General features: G+C 43.0%; 1 protein-coding gene across 2 annotated transcripts; it reads right to left on the minus strand.

Annotated features, from left to right (window-relative positions):
• Positions 1-7,843: 7,843 nt before the first annotated feature.
• LOC115186108 (mucin-5AC) lies at positions 7,844-15,002 on the minus strand. Of its 2 annotated transcripts, XM_029745874.1 has the most exons (5): positions 14,507-15,002; positions 13,767-14,141; positions 11,732-13,489; positions 8,567-11,092; positions 7,844-8,381 (listed from the first exon to the last, which is right to left on the minus strand). In XM_029745874.1, exons 4-5 carry the CDS (start codon positions 11,088-11,090, stop codon positions 7,993-7,995), a joined length of 2,913 nt encoding a protein of 970 aa, XP_029601734.1. In that variant the 5' UTR covers positions 11,091-11,092; positions 11,732-13,489; positions 13,767-14,141; positions 14,507-15,002; the 3' UTR covers positions 7,844-7,992. The 2 variants fall into 2 exon arrangements, with proteins under 2 accessions (XP_029601734.1, XP_029601735.1); XM_029745875.1 differs by lacking the exons at positions 11,732-13,489; positions 13,767-14,141; positions 14,507-15,002 and having other exon boundaries at positions 8,567-11,218.
• Positions 15,003-15,396: the final 394 nt, after the last annotated feature.

Genomic DNA, 15,396 nt, shown 5'->3' on the forward strand with positions numbered 1-15,396 from the left:
TTGGTTGGATGGGCTATTTACAGATGGGCTGTGTACGGCTGCAGTGATCGGTAAGCTGCTCTGACAGCTGGTGCTTAAAGCTAGTGAGGGAGATATAAGTCTCCAACCAGTGATTTTTGCAGTTCGTTCCCATCATTGGCAGCAGAGAACTGGAACGAAAGGCTGCCAAAGGATATGTTGGCTTTGGGGATGACCAGTGAAATATACCTGCTGGAGCGCGTGTCACGGGTGGGTGTTGCTATGGTGACCAGTGAGCTGAGATAAGGTGGAGCTTTACCTGCAAAGACTTATAGATGACCTGGAGCCAGTGGATTTGGCGACGAATACGTAGCGAGGACCAGCCAATGAGAGCATACAGGTCGCAGTGGTGGGTAGTATATGGGGCTTTGGTGACAAAACGGATGGCACTGTGATAGACTGCATCCAATTTGCTGAGTAGAGTGTTGGAGGCTATTTTGTAAATGACATCTCCGAAGTCAAGGATCGGTAGGATAGTCAGTTTTACGAGGGTATGTTTGGCAGCATGAGTGAAGGAGGCGTTGTTGCGAAATAGGAAGCTGATTCTAGATTTAACTTTGAATTGGAGATGCTTAATATGAGTCTGGAAGGAGAGTTTACAGTCTAGCCAGATACCTAGGTATTTATAGTTGTCCACATATTCTAAGTCAGAACCGTCCAGAGTAGTGATGCTAGTCAGGCGGGCGGATGTGGGCAGCGATCGGTTGAAGAGCATGCATTTGGTTTTAATAGCATTTAAGAGCAGTTGGAGGCCATGGAAGGAGTGTTGTATGGCATTGAAGCTTGTTTGGAGGTTTGTTAATACAGTATCCAAAGAAGGGCCAGATGTATACAGAATGGTGTTGTCTGCATAGAGGTGGATCAAAGAATCACCTACAGCAAGAGCGACATCATTGATATATACAGAAAAAAGAGTCAGCCCGAGAATTTAACCTTGTGGCACCCCCCATAGAGACTGCCAGAGGTCCAGACAACAGCCCCTCCGATTTGACACACTGAACTCTATCTGAGAAGTAGTTAGTGAATTAGGCTAGGCAGTCATTACAGAAACCAAGGCTGTTGAGTCTGCTGATAAGAATACGGTGATTGACAGAGTCGAAAGCCTTGGCCAGGTCGATGAAGACGGCTGCACAGTACTGTCTTTTATCAATGGCGGTTATGATATCGTTTAGGACCTTGAGCGTGGCTGAGGTGCACCCGTGACCAGCTCGGAAACCAGATTGCATAGTGGAGAAGGTACGGTGGGATTCGAAATGGTCGGTGATATGTTTGTTCACTTGGCTTTCACAGACTTTAGAAAGGCAGGGCAGGATGGATATAGGTCTGTAACAGTTTGGGTCTAGAGTGTCTCCCCCTTTGAAGAGGGGGGTGACCGCGGCCGCTTTCCAATCTTTAGGAATCTCAGACGATATGAAAGAGAGGTTGAACAGACTAGTAATAGGGGTTTCAACAATGGCGGCGGATAATTTTAGGAAGAGAGAGTCCAGATTGTCTAGCCCAGCTGATTTGTAGGGATCCAGATTTTGCAGCTCTTTCAGAACATTAGCTGTCTGGATTTGGGTGAAGGAGATGCGGGGGGGCTTGGGCCAGTTGCTGCAGGGGGTGCAGAACTATTGGCCGGGGTTGGGTAGCCAGGTGGAAAGCATGGCCAGCCGTAGAGAAATGCTTATTGAAATTCTCGATTATCGTGGATTCATCAGTGGTGACAGTGTTTCCTAGTCTCAGTGCAGTGGGCAGCTGGGAGGAGGTGTTCTTATTCTCCATGGACTTTACAGTGTCCCAAAACCTTTTGGAATTAGGACTGCAGGATTCAAATTTCTGTTTGAAAAAGCTAGCCTTTTCTTTCCTAACTGACTGTTTGTATTGGTTCCTGACTTCCCTGAAAAGTTGCATATCGCTGGGACTATTCGATGCTAGTGCAGTACACCACAGGATGTTTTTGTGCTGGTCAAGGGCAGTCAGGTCTGGAGTGAACCAAGGGCTATATCTGTTCTTAGTTTTTCATTTTTTGAAAGGGGCATGCTTTTTAAGATGGTGAGGAAAGTACTTTTAAAGAACAACCAGGCATCCTCTACTGACGGGATGAGGTCAATATCTTTCCAGGATACCCAGCTCAGGTTGATTAGAAAGGCCTGCTCGCAGAAGTGTTTTAGGGAGCGTTTGACAGTGATGAGGGGTTGTCGTTTGACTGTGGACCCATAACGGACGCAGGCAATGAGGCAGTGATTGCTGAGATCCTGGTTGAAAACAGCAGAGGTGTATTTGGAGGGCAAGTTGGTCAGGATGATATCTATGAGGGTGCCCATGTTTACGGATTTGGGGTGGTACCTGGTAGGTTCATTGATAATTTGTGTGAGATTGAGGGCATCTAGCTTAGATTGTAGGATGGCCGGGGGTGTTAAGCATATCCCAATTTAGGTCACCTAGCAGTACGAACTCCGACGATAGATGGTGGGCAATCAATTCACATATGGTGTCCAGGGCACAGCTGGAAGCTGAGGGGGGTCTATAACAAGCAGCAACATTGAGGGATTTATTTCTGGAGAGATGGATTTTTAAAAGTAGAAGCTCGAACTGTTTGGGCATAGACTTGGATAGTATGAAAGAACTCTGCAGGCTATCTTTACAGTAGATTGCAGTTCCGCCCCCTTTAGTAGTTCTGTCTTGATGGAAAATGTTGTAATTGGGGATCGAAATCTCAGAATTTTTGGTGGCCTTCCTAAGCCAGGATTCAGACACGGCTAGGACATCAGGGTTGGCGGAGTGTGCTAAAGCAGTGAATAAAGCAAACTTAGGGAGGAGGCTTCTGATCTTTCCATGACAGACTGACCAGGTGAATCCAGGTGAAAGCTATGATCCCTTATTGATGTCACCTGTTAAATACACTTAAATCAGTGTCGATGAAGGTTGGGAGACAGGTTAAAGAAAGATTTTTAAGCGTTGAGACAATTGAGACATGGATTGTGTATGTGTGCCATTCAGAGGGTAAGTGCCTTTGAATGGGGTATGGTAGTAGGTGCCAGGCACACCGGTTTGAGTGTTTCAAGAACTGCAACGCTACTGTGTTTTTCACACTCAAAACTATCACATGTGTATCAAGAATGCTCTGTGGACGTTCCTCCCAGGAATCCAACTGCAGCTTTATGTCTTTGTGTAGGAAAGTGCATTCAAGCTCTCTCTCCTCAAATAAACTCAGACTCCATTTCACAACTTCATTTATTCTAAACACTATGGGCCGGTATCCCAGAGACAGAACAACTAAAAAACATTATCAATGGATATTTGATAGGACTAGGACAAGGCTTAATATGTGTCTTGGAAAGCCCCTGAATGCTTAATTATGTAAAGCTGCATATGTTAGTTGATATAAATTCTTACATTTGAACCATAGACACCTTCACATTTTACATAAAGTATTCCATATTCACCATAACAACAAACAAATCGGTAGCCATTGTTATAATTACAGAATCTTAATGCACCATCAATATTGATAACTACTCCATCTCCACCAAGATACATCTTACCTATACACCCAACACTCCCTTACTGTCAAACGTTCTACCAAATGTATTCCCATTCCAAGTTCCAGTCCCCTCATTCTGCACTCCTCGGTCCATCCTCAACTGTTGGTCTTTCAGTCTGTCTTTTCCATGTCCTCCTCTCCCTCTCTCCCTCTATCCATCTCATTTCATGAAGCACTGGGGTTAACTAAGAGATTGGGCCTCAAATCTATTTTATTACAATTAACTGAGGGGGAAGAGAGAGAGAGAGAGTGAGAGCGAGAGAATGAGAGAGAGCGAGAGAGAGAGCACGCGAGAGAGCGAGAGAGCGAGCGAGAGAGAGCGAGAGAGAGAGCATGCGAGAGAGCGAGAGAGAGAGCGAGAGAGAGAGAGCGAGAGAGAGAGCACGCGAGAGAGCAAGAGAGAGAGAGAGAGCGTGAGAGAGAGAGAGAGAGAGAAAGAGGTGCACATGGCAGGTGTCGAGATCTAACAATCTTCATAAAATATTGTTTTTTGCTAATCTGGTAATAATAATACGCAGAAATAAAGATGTATGTCAATGAATACTTTGTTGATGCTAATGCATTGCATTTCAGTTTGTTAACACAATAGTGTGTAGGGCAGGCCAACATGCCTTTGGTGTACAGTGTTTATAAAAAAAGTATAACACTAAGTTTTAAATTAGCCATAGTTTGACAGAACTGCAAAGAGCTTCTGGGTCTAAGATAAGGTATGCAAAGGCATTCTCCATAGAAAGACACATTGAATTTAGCATTACTCTTTAGGAGCTTGGTTAATGTATGATACAACACACTTGCGCTCAGAGCGTTCATGACGGCAAAATTAGTTTCCCTTATATTCCACATTTGTCCTCAGTGATATAGTCCGAGCCTATGTTTGTATCATGTTGTCCTACTTTTTTTAAATGGTCATTTTGTGCTATTATGTTGGTATGGGAATAAGGCCAAATGAGGTCACATTGCACTGATTCCAATGCATTTCAACTTTGGCATACATGCCACTTCCCCCCAAAAATGGGGGGAAGTGGTTGAGGAAGAGGTTGAGGGAGGAGGAGGGAGGAGGAGTGACCATGGGTCACCATGGAGAGGTGCTCACAAAAGGGTGTCATGGGAACGGCTCCAGGGGTCAGGAGTGAGGGTAACAGGGTCAGAGGTCACAGCCAGCTGGACAGCACATAAGAGGAGACGAGGGTGAGAAAAGGATAACCCAGGGGCCGGGTGGCAGGACGTAAAGGGACATTAACATTGAACTGCTGGGAGGGCATGGAGGCCCACTGACCAATACATTTTCATGGACAGCCTACAATGCTGTGACAAACTCGGGTCTAATAGTCCATAGTAACTGACAAGTGAATAGCAATTCTCAGAGTTATGGTGGAAAAAGTAGCAATCAAGAGGTAGGTGGATTTTGAGCCATGCAGATATTTCTATGGGGATAAGGGATGAAATAATGTTTTCTTTTTGGAATTGTATTATATGCCATATTGGTAACACTTTACTTGACTCCAGGAGTCAGAACACGTTATGACACGGTCATAATGATGTCATAATATGGTCATAACACTGTCATTGCCCATATATTTACATATGTTGTGACATACACTATATCTACAAAAGTATGTGGACACCCCTTCAAATTAGTGGATTCGGCTATTTCAGCCACATCCGTTGCTGACAGGTATATAAAATCGAGCACACAGCCATGGAATCTCCATTGACAAATATTTGGAGTAGAATGGCCTTACTGAAGAGCTCAGTGACTTTCAACGTGGCACCGTCATAGGATGCCACCTTTCCAACAAGTCAGTTCATCAAATTTCTGCCCTGCAAGAGCTGCCCCGGTCAACTGTAAGTGCTTTTATTGTGAAATGGAAAAACATCTAGGAGCAACAACAGCTCAGCCACGAAGTGGTAGGCCACACAAGCTCACAGAAGGGGACCCCGAGTGCTGAAGTACATAGTGCGTGAAAATTGTTGGTCCTCAGTTGCAACACTCACTACCAAGTTCCAAACTGCTTCTGGAATAAATGTCAGCACAATAACTGTTCATCGGGAGCTTCATGAAATGGGTTTCCATGGCCAAGCAGCCGCACACAAGCCTAAGATCACCATGCACAATTCCAAGCGTCAGCTGGAGTGGTGGAAAGCTCGCCGCCATTGGACTCTGGAGCAGTGGAAACGCGTTCTCTGGAGGGTTGAATCACGCTTCACCATCTGGCAGTCCGACGGCCGAATCTGGGTTTGGCGGATGCCAGGAGAACGCTACCTGCCCGAAGTCATAGTGCCAACTGTAAAGTTTGGTGGAGGAGGAATAATGGTCTGGGGCTGTTTTTCATGGTTCGGGCTAAACACCTTAGTTCCAGTGAATGGGAATCTTAATGCTACAGCATGCAATGACATTCTAGAAGATTCTGTACTTGGGAAGGCTCTTTCCTGTTTCAGCATGACAATGCCCCCATGCACAAAGCGAGGTCCATACAGAAAAGGTTTGTCACGATCGGTGTGGAATAACTTAACTGGCCTGCACAGAGCACTAACCTCAACCCCACTGAACACCTTTGAGATGAATTGGGTCAATTTCAGAAAACGTTATGTAACATAAAAATAGTGTTGTCAAGTAAAATAACACAATATCTGTCACAACAGGTCTAAATATATGTGTCATGACAGTGTTATGACCATATACAGGCTGCTGGAGATGGATCCTTCTGATAGAGTTGTCATGGTATATACAGGCTGCTGGAGAAGGATCCTTCTGATAGAGTTCTCGTGGTATATACAGGCTGCTGGAGATGGATCCTTCTGATAGAGTTGTCATGGTATATACAGGCTGCTGGAGAAGGATCCTTCTGATAGAGTTCTCGTGGTATATACAGGCTGCTGGAGAAGGATCCTTCTGATAGAGTTGTCATGGTATATAAAGGCTGCTGAAGATGGATCCTTCTGATAGAGTTGTCATGGTATATACAGGCTGCTGGAGAAGGATCCTGATAGAGTTGTCATGGTAAAAAAGGCTGCTGGCGATGGATCCTTTTGATAGAGCTGGTTTGAGTGTGTCAAGAACTGCAACACTACTGGGTTGTTCACGTGTTACAAATGGCAATTCATACAGTATATTATGAAGTTGGCTATGTGGCTAACGCTAAGCTAGGGGTTGCTAGACGTTTGTGTTATACACCCACCTATCCACCCTACTTTTGTTTTTGCCTTAAGTAACCTTCTGTCTTAAGTTACCATAACAAATGTAACATATCATTTTAATTTATGTGTCCCGGATTTACATTTACTATGTGGTTTATCATAGTAATCAATCAAAATCACATAACATGTCATAGCAGCCTAAGCAGTTGTTAACATTTTTTAAATACTTACACTACCATTCAAAAGTTTGGGGTCACTTAGAGATGTCCTTGTTTTTTAAAGAAAAGCTGGAAACGGCAGATTTTTTGTAGAATATCTACATAGGCGTACAGAGCCCCATTATCAGCAACCATCACTCCTGTGTTCCAATGGCACGTTGTGTTAGCTAATCCAAGTTTATCACTTTAAAAGGCTAATTGATCATTAGAAAACCCTTTTGCAATTATGTTAGCACAGCTGAAAACTGTTGTTCTGCTTAAAGAAGCAATAAAACTGGCCTTCTTTAGACTAGTTGAGTATCTGGAGCATCAGCATTTGTGGGTTTGATTACAGGCTCAAAATGGCCAGAAACAAAGAACTTTCTTCTGAATCTCATCAGTCTATTCTTGTTCTGAGAAATGAAGGCTATTCCATGCAAGAAATTGCCAAGAAACTGAAGATCTCATACAATGTTGTATGCTACTGCCTTCACAGAACAGCGCAAACTGGCTCTAACCAGAATAAAAAGAGGAGTGGCAGGCCCCGGTGCACAACTGAGCAAGAGGACAAGTACATTAGAGTGTCTAGTTTGAGAAACAGACGCCTCACAAGTCCTCAACTGGCAGCTTCATTAAATAGTACCCGCAAAACACCAGTCTCAACGTCAACAGTGAAGCGGTGACTCTGGGATGCTGGCCTTCTAGGTAGAGTTGCAAAGAAAAAGCCATATCTCAGACTGGCCAATAAAAAGAAAAGATTAAGATGGGCAAAAGAACACACACTGGACAGAGGAACTCTGCCTAGAAGGCCAGCATCCCAGAGTCGCCTCTTAGCTAACACAACGTGCCATTGGAACACAGGAGTGATGGTTGCTGATAATGGGCTTCTGTACGCCTGTGTAGATATTCCATAAAAAATCTGGGGTTTCCAGCTACAATAGTCATTTACAACATGAACACTATATTTCTGATCAACTTGATGTAATTTTAATGGACAAAAAAATTGCTTTCTTTCAAAAACAAGGACATTTCTAAGTGACCCCAAACTTTGGAGCGGTAGTGTACATTTTTCACGTTGCATAAGAAACATACATAATGCAAAAGTCGTCCGAATCAGAGATGTATCAACCCCTCACCACTGTCCCCAGAACATCTGTAGCAGATAAAGTTGAGTCTCTGGTTCTCCTCCAGACTAACCCATTGCTGCCTCCCGGTGGTCTCTACAGCCCCTGCAATCCCACAGTCCTGCTGGCTGTCTGAGCCGTGCCCGGGGGCCCAGTTCTGGTAGCAGCCTGCATCAGACCTGATCCAGAACCAGAAGTGGAATGAACAGGTGAAGCGCAGGCCCACCCAGACTTGGGATGAGGTGGCGCTGGCAGCCCTCTCTGTCACCCAGGACTGAAGCAGCTCTGTAGTGATAGAGACCAGGTCAACATGGTGCTCTCTGCAGTAGCTCATGGCCTCGTTCCACGTCATGTTCTCACGGATCAATATCAGGTTGTCTGAGAGAAATAAAGATATAAAGATAGATAACATGGAGCCCATTCAACAAAATGTAGATTTGTATCCATTTATACCTCTGCTCTGTAATATAACATGTTTGAAACAACATAAAACCACAGCCAAACAAAAAGAGACGGTTAGGCTTTCAACATGTCATTAATTGAGATATAATGATGAAAGTTACCTGGACTTAAACCTTGACTGTTTTCATTTGGCATGACAGTGGAGATACTGACAGGCTCTGCAGTACTGTATGGAGCAGTCTCAACCACTGTGGTTATATCTAGGGCAGAAGTATGTTCAGTAGTCGCTTGTGTAATGCTGTGTTGCATTTCTGTGTCTGCAGGCTCAGTTGTTGATTGATGTGTTACATTCTCAGTAGTAAGGTGTTTAGTAGTCGCCTCTTCGGTTGAAACATGCACTGTGGTATTGAATGTAGTTGGTATAGACGTTGAGGAAATGTTTTGGATAGGGACAGTAGATGCACTTGTAGGTGAGAAATCAGTAGTCACTTTCTCTGTAGTTGAGTGTTCAGTAGTTAACATTTCAGTTGAAGCATGTTCTGTGGTAGTTGGTACAGACGTTGAGATAATGCTTTGAAAAGGTACAGTAGTTGCACTTTCTGTATTTAGGTGTTTAGTAGTTAACTGTTCAGTTGAAACTTGGTCTGTTGTATTGAATGTAGTTGGTACTGGTGTTGAGGGACTGTTTTGAACAGGTACAGTAGTCAGTGGGTCAGAGGTTAGGAGTCTGGTAGACAGCCGTTCAGTAGAAACATGGTCTGTGGTATTGGATGTAGTTGGTTTTTGAACAGGTTCAGTAGTCAGTGGGTCAGAGGTTAGGAGTCTGGTAGACAGCTGTTCAGTAGAAACATGGTCTGGGGTATTAGATGTAGCTGGTTTTTGAACAGGTACAGTAGTCAGTGGGTCAGATGTTAGGTGTTCAGTAGTTAACTGTTCTGGTGAAGTATGTTCTGTGGAATTGAATGTAGTTTGTACAGACGATGAGGGAGTGTTTTGGACAGGTGCGGTCGTAGCACTTGTAGGTATGTAACTAGTAGTCGCTTGCTCTGTGGTAGTGAATATAGCTGGTACAGATGTAGGAGTGTTAGGAACAGGTTCAGTAATTGCTTGATCAGAGCTTGTGTGTTCAGTAGAAACATGCACTGGGGTATTGGATGTAGTTGGTTTTTGAACAGGTACAGTAGTCAGTGGGTCAGAGGTTAGGAGTCTGGTAGACAGCTGTTCAGTAGAAACATGCACTGGGGTATTGGATGTAGTTGGTTTTTGAACAGGTACAGTAGTCAGTGGGTCAGAGGTTAGGAGTCTGGTAGACAGCTGTCCAGTAGAAACATGCACTGGGGTATTAGATGTAGTTAGTACTGGTGTAGAAGGAGTGTTTTGAACAGGTACAGTAGTCAGTGGATCAGAGGTTAGGTGTTCAGTAGTTAACTGTTCAGTTGAAACGTGCTCTGTGGTAGTGAATGTAGTTGGTACTGGTGTTGAGGGACTGTTTTGACCAGGGACAGTAGAAGCACTTGTAGGTATGTAACCAGTAGTTGCTTCCTCTCTAGCTGAGTAACCAGTAGTTAACATTTCAGTTGAAGCTTGTTCTTTAGTAGTTGGTACTGGTGTTGAGGGACTGTTTTGAACAGATACAACAGTTGCATTTGTAGGTATGTAACCAGTAGTCGCTCGGTCTATAGTTAGCTGTTCAGAAGTGAACTGTTCAATTGAAACTTGGTCTGTTGTATTGAATGTAGTTGGTATAGACGTTGAGGGACTGTTTTGAACAGGTACAGTAGTCAGTGGGTCAGATGTTAGGTGTTCAGTAGTTAACTGTTCAGTTGAAACGGTAGTGAATGTAGTTGGTACTGGTGTTGAGGGAGTGTTTTGAAAAGGTGCAGTAGGAGCACTTGTAGGTATGTAAGCAGTCGTTGCTTCCTCTCTAGTTAATATAGTTGGTACAGGCATTGAGCTATTGCTTTGAACAGGTACAGTATTCGCTGGGTCAGAGGTTAGGTGTTCAGTAGTTAACTGTTCAGTTGAAACGTGCTCTGTGGTATTGGATGTAGTTGGTTTTTGAACAGGTACAGTAGTCAGTGGGTCAGAGGTTAGGAGTCTGGTAGACAGCTGTTCAGTAGAAACATGCACTGTGGTATTGGATGTAGTTGGTTTTTGAACAGGTACAGTAGTCGCTGGGTCAGAGGTTAGGTGTTCAGTAGTTAACTGTTCAGTTGAAGCATGGTCTGTGGAAATTAATGTAGATGGTACAGGCATTGAGATATTGCTTTGAACGGGTACAGTAGTCGCTGGGTCAGAGGTTAGGTGTTCAGTAGTTAACTGTTTAGTAACATTTACTTTGGTATTGAATGTAGTTGGTTTTTTAACAGTAGTTGCATGTTCGGTAGTTGGGTGTTTAGTAGTTAACTGTTCAATTGAACCTTGCGCTGTGTTAGTGAATGTAGTTGGTACTGGTGTAGATGGAGTGTTTTGAACAGGGAGGCCTACAGTAGTTGCTTGGTCAGAGGTTGGTAAAAGATCTGAAAGAATATGTTGGATCTGCACAAGATGGGTAGTTGTTAGCTTAGGTGTTACTTCCTCTGTAGTTGACGGTTCAGCAGTGGCAAGCACAGTAGCTGTGGGCGGAGTTGTTTGTGGCACAGTATGTGTGGTTGTAGGTGGCATCTGGGTAGTTGGTCGCTTCATTTCTGTAAGGAATATATACAAATAAATTCTAAACAAGGGTCAAACGTATTTCATTCATAACAAACACACTAAATCATGTTTATATACTGCTTTACTCATCTCATATGTATATACTGTATTCTATTCTACTGTATTTTAGTCTATGCCACTCTGACATGGCTCATACTAATATTTCTATATTCCTTATTTCCATTCTTTTACTTTTAGGTTTGTATGTATGTATTGTTATGAATTGTTAGATATTACTGCATTGTTGGAGCTAGAAACACAAGCATTTCGCTACACCTGCAATAAAATCTGCATGTGACCAATACAATTTGATTTGATTTTGTATCTTAATTGTTTTCTCTGTGTCTATTTGTTTTCTTAAAAGTTGCTACCGGTCAAAATTTGAATCCCACCTAACAAAAATGAACCAAACTCACCACCATGGCAGACAAACCACCAACTGATGTGGAACAAAAATGAACCAAACTCACCACCATGGCAGACAAACCACCAACTGATGTGGAACAAAAATGAACCAAACTCACCACCATGGCAGACAAACCACCAACTGATGTGGAACAAGAATGAACCAAACTCACCACCATGGCAGACAAACCACCAACTGATGTGGAACAAAAATGAACCAAACTCACCACCATGGCAGACAAACCACCAACTGATGTTACACCACTGGTTATTCCTCTTCTTATCGTTGAGTATAACAGAATTACAGTTCTGGTCCCCTCTTCTTATCGTTGAGTATAACAGAAGTACAGTTCTGGTCCCCACTTGTTATCGTTGAGTATAACAGAAGTACAGTTCTGGTCCCCTCTTCTTATCGTTGAGTATAACAGAAGTACAGTTCTGGTCCCCTCTTCTTATCGTTGAGTATAACAGAAGTACAGTTCTGGTCCCCTCTTCTTATCGTTGAGTATAACAGAAGTACAGTTCTGGTCCCCTCTTCTTATCGTTGAGTATAACAGAAGTACAGTTCTGGTCCCCTCTTCTTATCGTTGAGTATAACAGAAGTACAGTTCTGGTCCCCTCTTCTTATCGTTGAGTATAACAGAAGTACAGTTCTGGTCCCCTCTTCTTATCGTTGAGTATAACAGAAGTACAGTTCTGGTCCCCACTTCTTATCGTTGAGTATAACAGAAGTACAGTTCTGGTCCCCTCTTCTTATCGTTGAGTATAACAGAAGTACAGTTCTGGTCCCCTCTTCTTATCGTTGAGTATAACAGAAGTACAGTTCTGGTCCCCACTTCTTATCGTTGAGTATAACAGAAGTACAGTTCTGGTCCCCTCTTCTTATCGTTGAGTATAACAGAAGTACAGTTCTGGTCCCCTCTTCTTATCGTTGAGTATAACAGAAGTACAGTTCTGGTCCCCTCTTCTTATCGTTGAGTATAACAGAAGTACAGTTCTGGTCCCCTCTTCTTATCGTTGAGTATAACAGAAGTACAGTTCTGGTCCCCTCTTCTTATCGTTGAGTATAACAGAAGTACAGTTCTGGTCCCCTCTTCTTATCGTTGAGTATAACAGAAGTACAGTTCTGGTCCCCTCTTCTTATCGTTGAGTATAACAGAAGTACAGTTCTGGTCCCCTCTTCTTATCGTTGAGTATAACAGAAGTACAGTTCTGGTCCCCTCTTCTTATCGTTGAGTATAACAGAAGTACAGTTCTGGTCCCCTCTTCTTATCGTTGAGTATAACAGAAGTACAGTTCTGGTCCCCTCTTCTTATCGTTGAGTATAACAGAAGTACAGTTCTGGTCCCCTCTTCTTATCGTTGAGTATAACAGAAGTACAGTTCTGGTCCCCACTTCTTATCGTTGAGTATAACAGAAGTACAGTTCTGGTCCCCACTTGTTATCGTTGAGTATAACAGAAGTACAGTTCTGGTCCCCTCTTCTTATCGTTGAGTATAACAGAAGTACAGTTCTGGTCCCCTCTTCTTATCGTTGAGTATAACAGAAGTACAGTTCTGGTCCCCTCTTCTTATCGTTGAGTATAACAGAAGTACAGTTCTGGTCCCCTCTTCTTATCGTTGAGTATAACAGAAGTACAGTTCTGGTCCCCTCTTCTTATCGTTGAGTATAACAGAAGTACAGTTCTGGTCCCCTCTTCTTATCGTTGAGTATAACAGAAGTACAGTTCTGGTCCCCTCTGAAGTTGTTAGGCTGATTGGTCTTCCAGAAGTGGTATGAGGAGTTGCTCCCATCTGACCACTTCCATGGGTCTTTGAAGAGACCAATCCACATGCTCTGGGACAGTGACATGTTCTGGACGGGATGGTTTTCCTCTCTGGACCGTATGCTGGCCAGGTCTGTGTACGTACCCCGGCAGTGGTCTTGAGCCTCTCTCCAAGTCTTGCTGTCATCAATGAAGATGTGACTGTTACTACCGTTTTTCCCTGTCAGAGGATAGAAAATACATAACATTTGCATGGAGCATTGGAGATATAGTGGGGTGCAGGGTTGAGCATTGCCCACACAAAATATCATTATGCTCACGCAATCACCCAATTGACTATACCCAAGTCATGTTTTACGGTTGAAATTTCAGTAAGCAAGCTTTAAAACAGGCAAAGAATATCTGACAGCCCACCCAGACATATCATCCTAGAATCGGCCCTGTATCTGATATGGGGTTGAAATTGCTGTAAATAGAATAGACTTAGGATTACTCACCATCAAAGCAAACAAAACCTCTTTTAATTTGGCAGTTATCCTCAAACCACTGTCCGTTTGGATCCATTGCAGCACAGCTATCTTGAGTATTGTTTTGCTTCGGCTCTGCTGCCCTCCAGTTGAAAAACTCAATCTTTCTCTGATCTGGCAATGACCAGTGCCACTCAAATTCATCTCCAAACTCCAGTCCTATCCAGACACTGGCTGTCCAATTCGGTACCAATTGTACAAGTCTATCCAGATCCCCTGAGTTGCAGATGGTTGCCAAGTCAGTGTACATGTCTCTACAATAAGTCTGGGCTTGGCTATAATTCATTTGAAGGCTAACATAGTGATACTGAGGAGGGGGGATACTGAGAGTCAGGTAACACAGTCCTGTAAAATACAAGCAAAAACCATTAGAGAGCAAGTTAATAATATCTCCTTGCTGCATGCATAGATTTCACACACACATCCTGTTAATATCACAGAATATCAACGTATAATACACATCATGTTGCTTTTCATGAACAGAGAGAACTATGAAAGGATCCTGAGAAATGGCCTGCCGTTTGAAAGTTACCCGTGTGTTGATTGCGTAACAGACGATCAGAATTGTCTTTTATGTATGAGGTACTCCCAACACTTATACCTCTTTCTAAAGGATTTATATTTGAATGCCTTATTCAATGATGCCTAAATTATTACAATGACTCCAACAATTAACTTTGATGTTATTGAAAGCACTGAAGAATACACACCTGAGACGGACAGGAGACACAACAGTGCAGTGCTCCTCATCATGACGGTAGCTTTTCAGCAGTCTTCAGAATGGGTTGTCAAACTGAAATCATCCATTACTAACATACAAACTGTGACACCCTGTGTTCTAGTCTAGTCCAAAATCCTCTGAAATGGAGGCAACTGACACTCGTTGTAACTTAGTTGACAGACTTATTAAGACTCCCTAGTAGTAGGTGTCTAAGAATGTGACCGGTCTTGTTTATAAAGATAACACATGTTAAGGTTCACCCTTGTCATAATGTTCCCTGACAAGGTAGTGCATCAGGTTTAGATCTGTCACTCTTATACATAGAGCCTCCATGACGAGGCTGTGACGGGTGGTAAGAAAGACATGTCAGTCAAGAACACGGAAGTGTGTCACCAAAAACCACATGATAATTGACAAAATGTACATAATCACATGGTGAACCTGTTGAGATACACTGATAGTGGAAGTCATTGCTGGGCCTATTCGCCTACAGATAAAAAGCAATTGTCCCAGAACGGTCCATTTTGTATTGAAAAATAGAATACTAGTTGACAGTCCAAGTCATTAGTAAGGTGTTAGGAATGAGCTTGAGCAATTCAGGTTATTCTGTATGAAGATACCTTCCCAAACAGGTAACAATATACTGTAGTTACTGTCTTCTGCTGGTCTGACAAATGAGCGTGAAACAAAATGATTCATCAAGTTAGCGACAGAATTGTTCACTCAAGGGCATGACTAGTGATAAGCAGACCTATTGTTCCCCTTTAAAGAACAAGGAAGTTTAACTCTGCTTGATGCAAAAGACTAGGAACCCGCACTGTACAGCACCAGTCAAAAGTTTGAACAACTCATTCAAGGGTTTTTCTTTATTTTTACAAT

This window comes from Salmo trutta, chromosome 3 (assembly GCF_901001165.1).
Source record: "Salmo trutta chromosome 3, fSalTru1.1, whole genome shotgun sequence".
NCBI classification, from domain to species: domain Eukaryota; kingdom Metazoa; phylum Chordata; class Actinopteri; order Salmoniformes; family Salmonidae; genus Salmo; species Salmo trutta.

Coding starts and splice junctions, on each gene's coding strand:
- LOC115186108 (XM_029745874.1), bottom strand. CDS start 11,090: ATGAAGCGACCAACTACCCAGATGCCACCTACAACCACACATACTGTG. Junction 8,382..8,566: donor CAGTCAAGGTTTAAGTCCAG/GTAACTTTCATC, acceptor TATTTCTCTCAG/ACAACCTGATATTGATCCGT.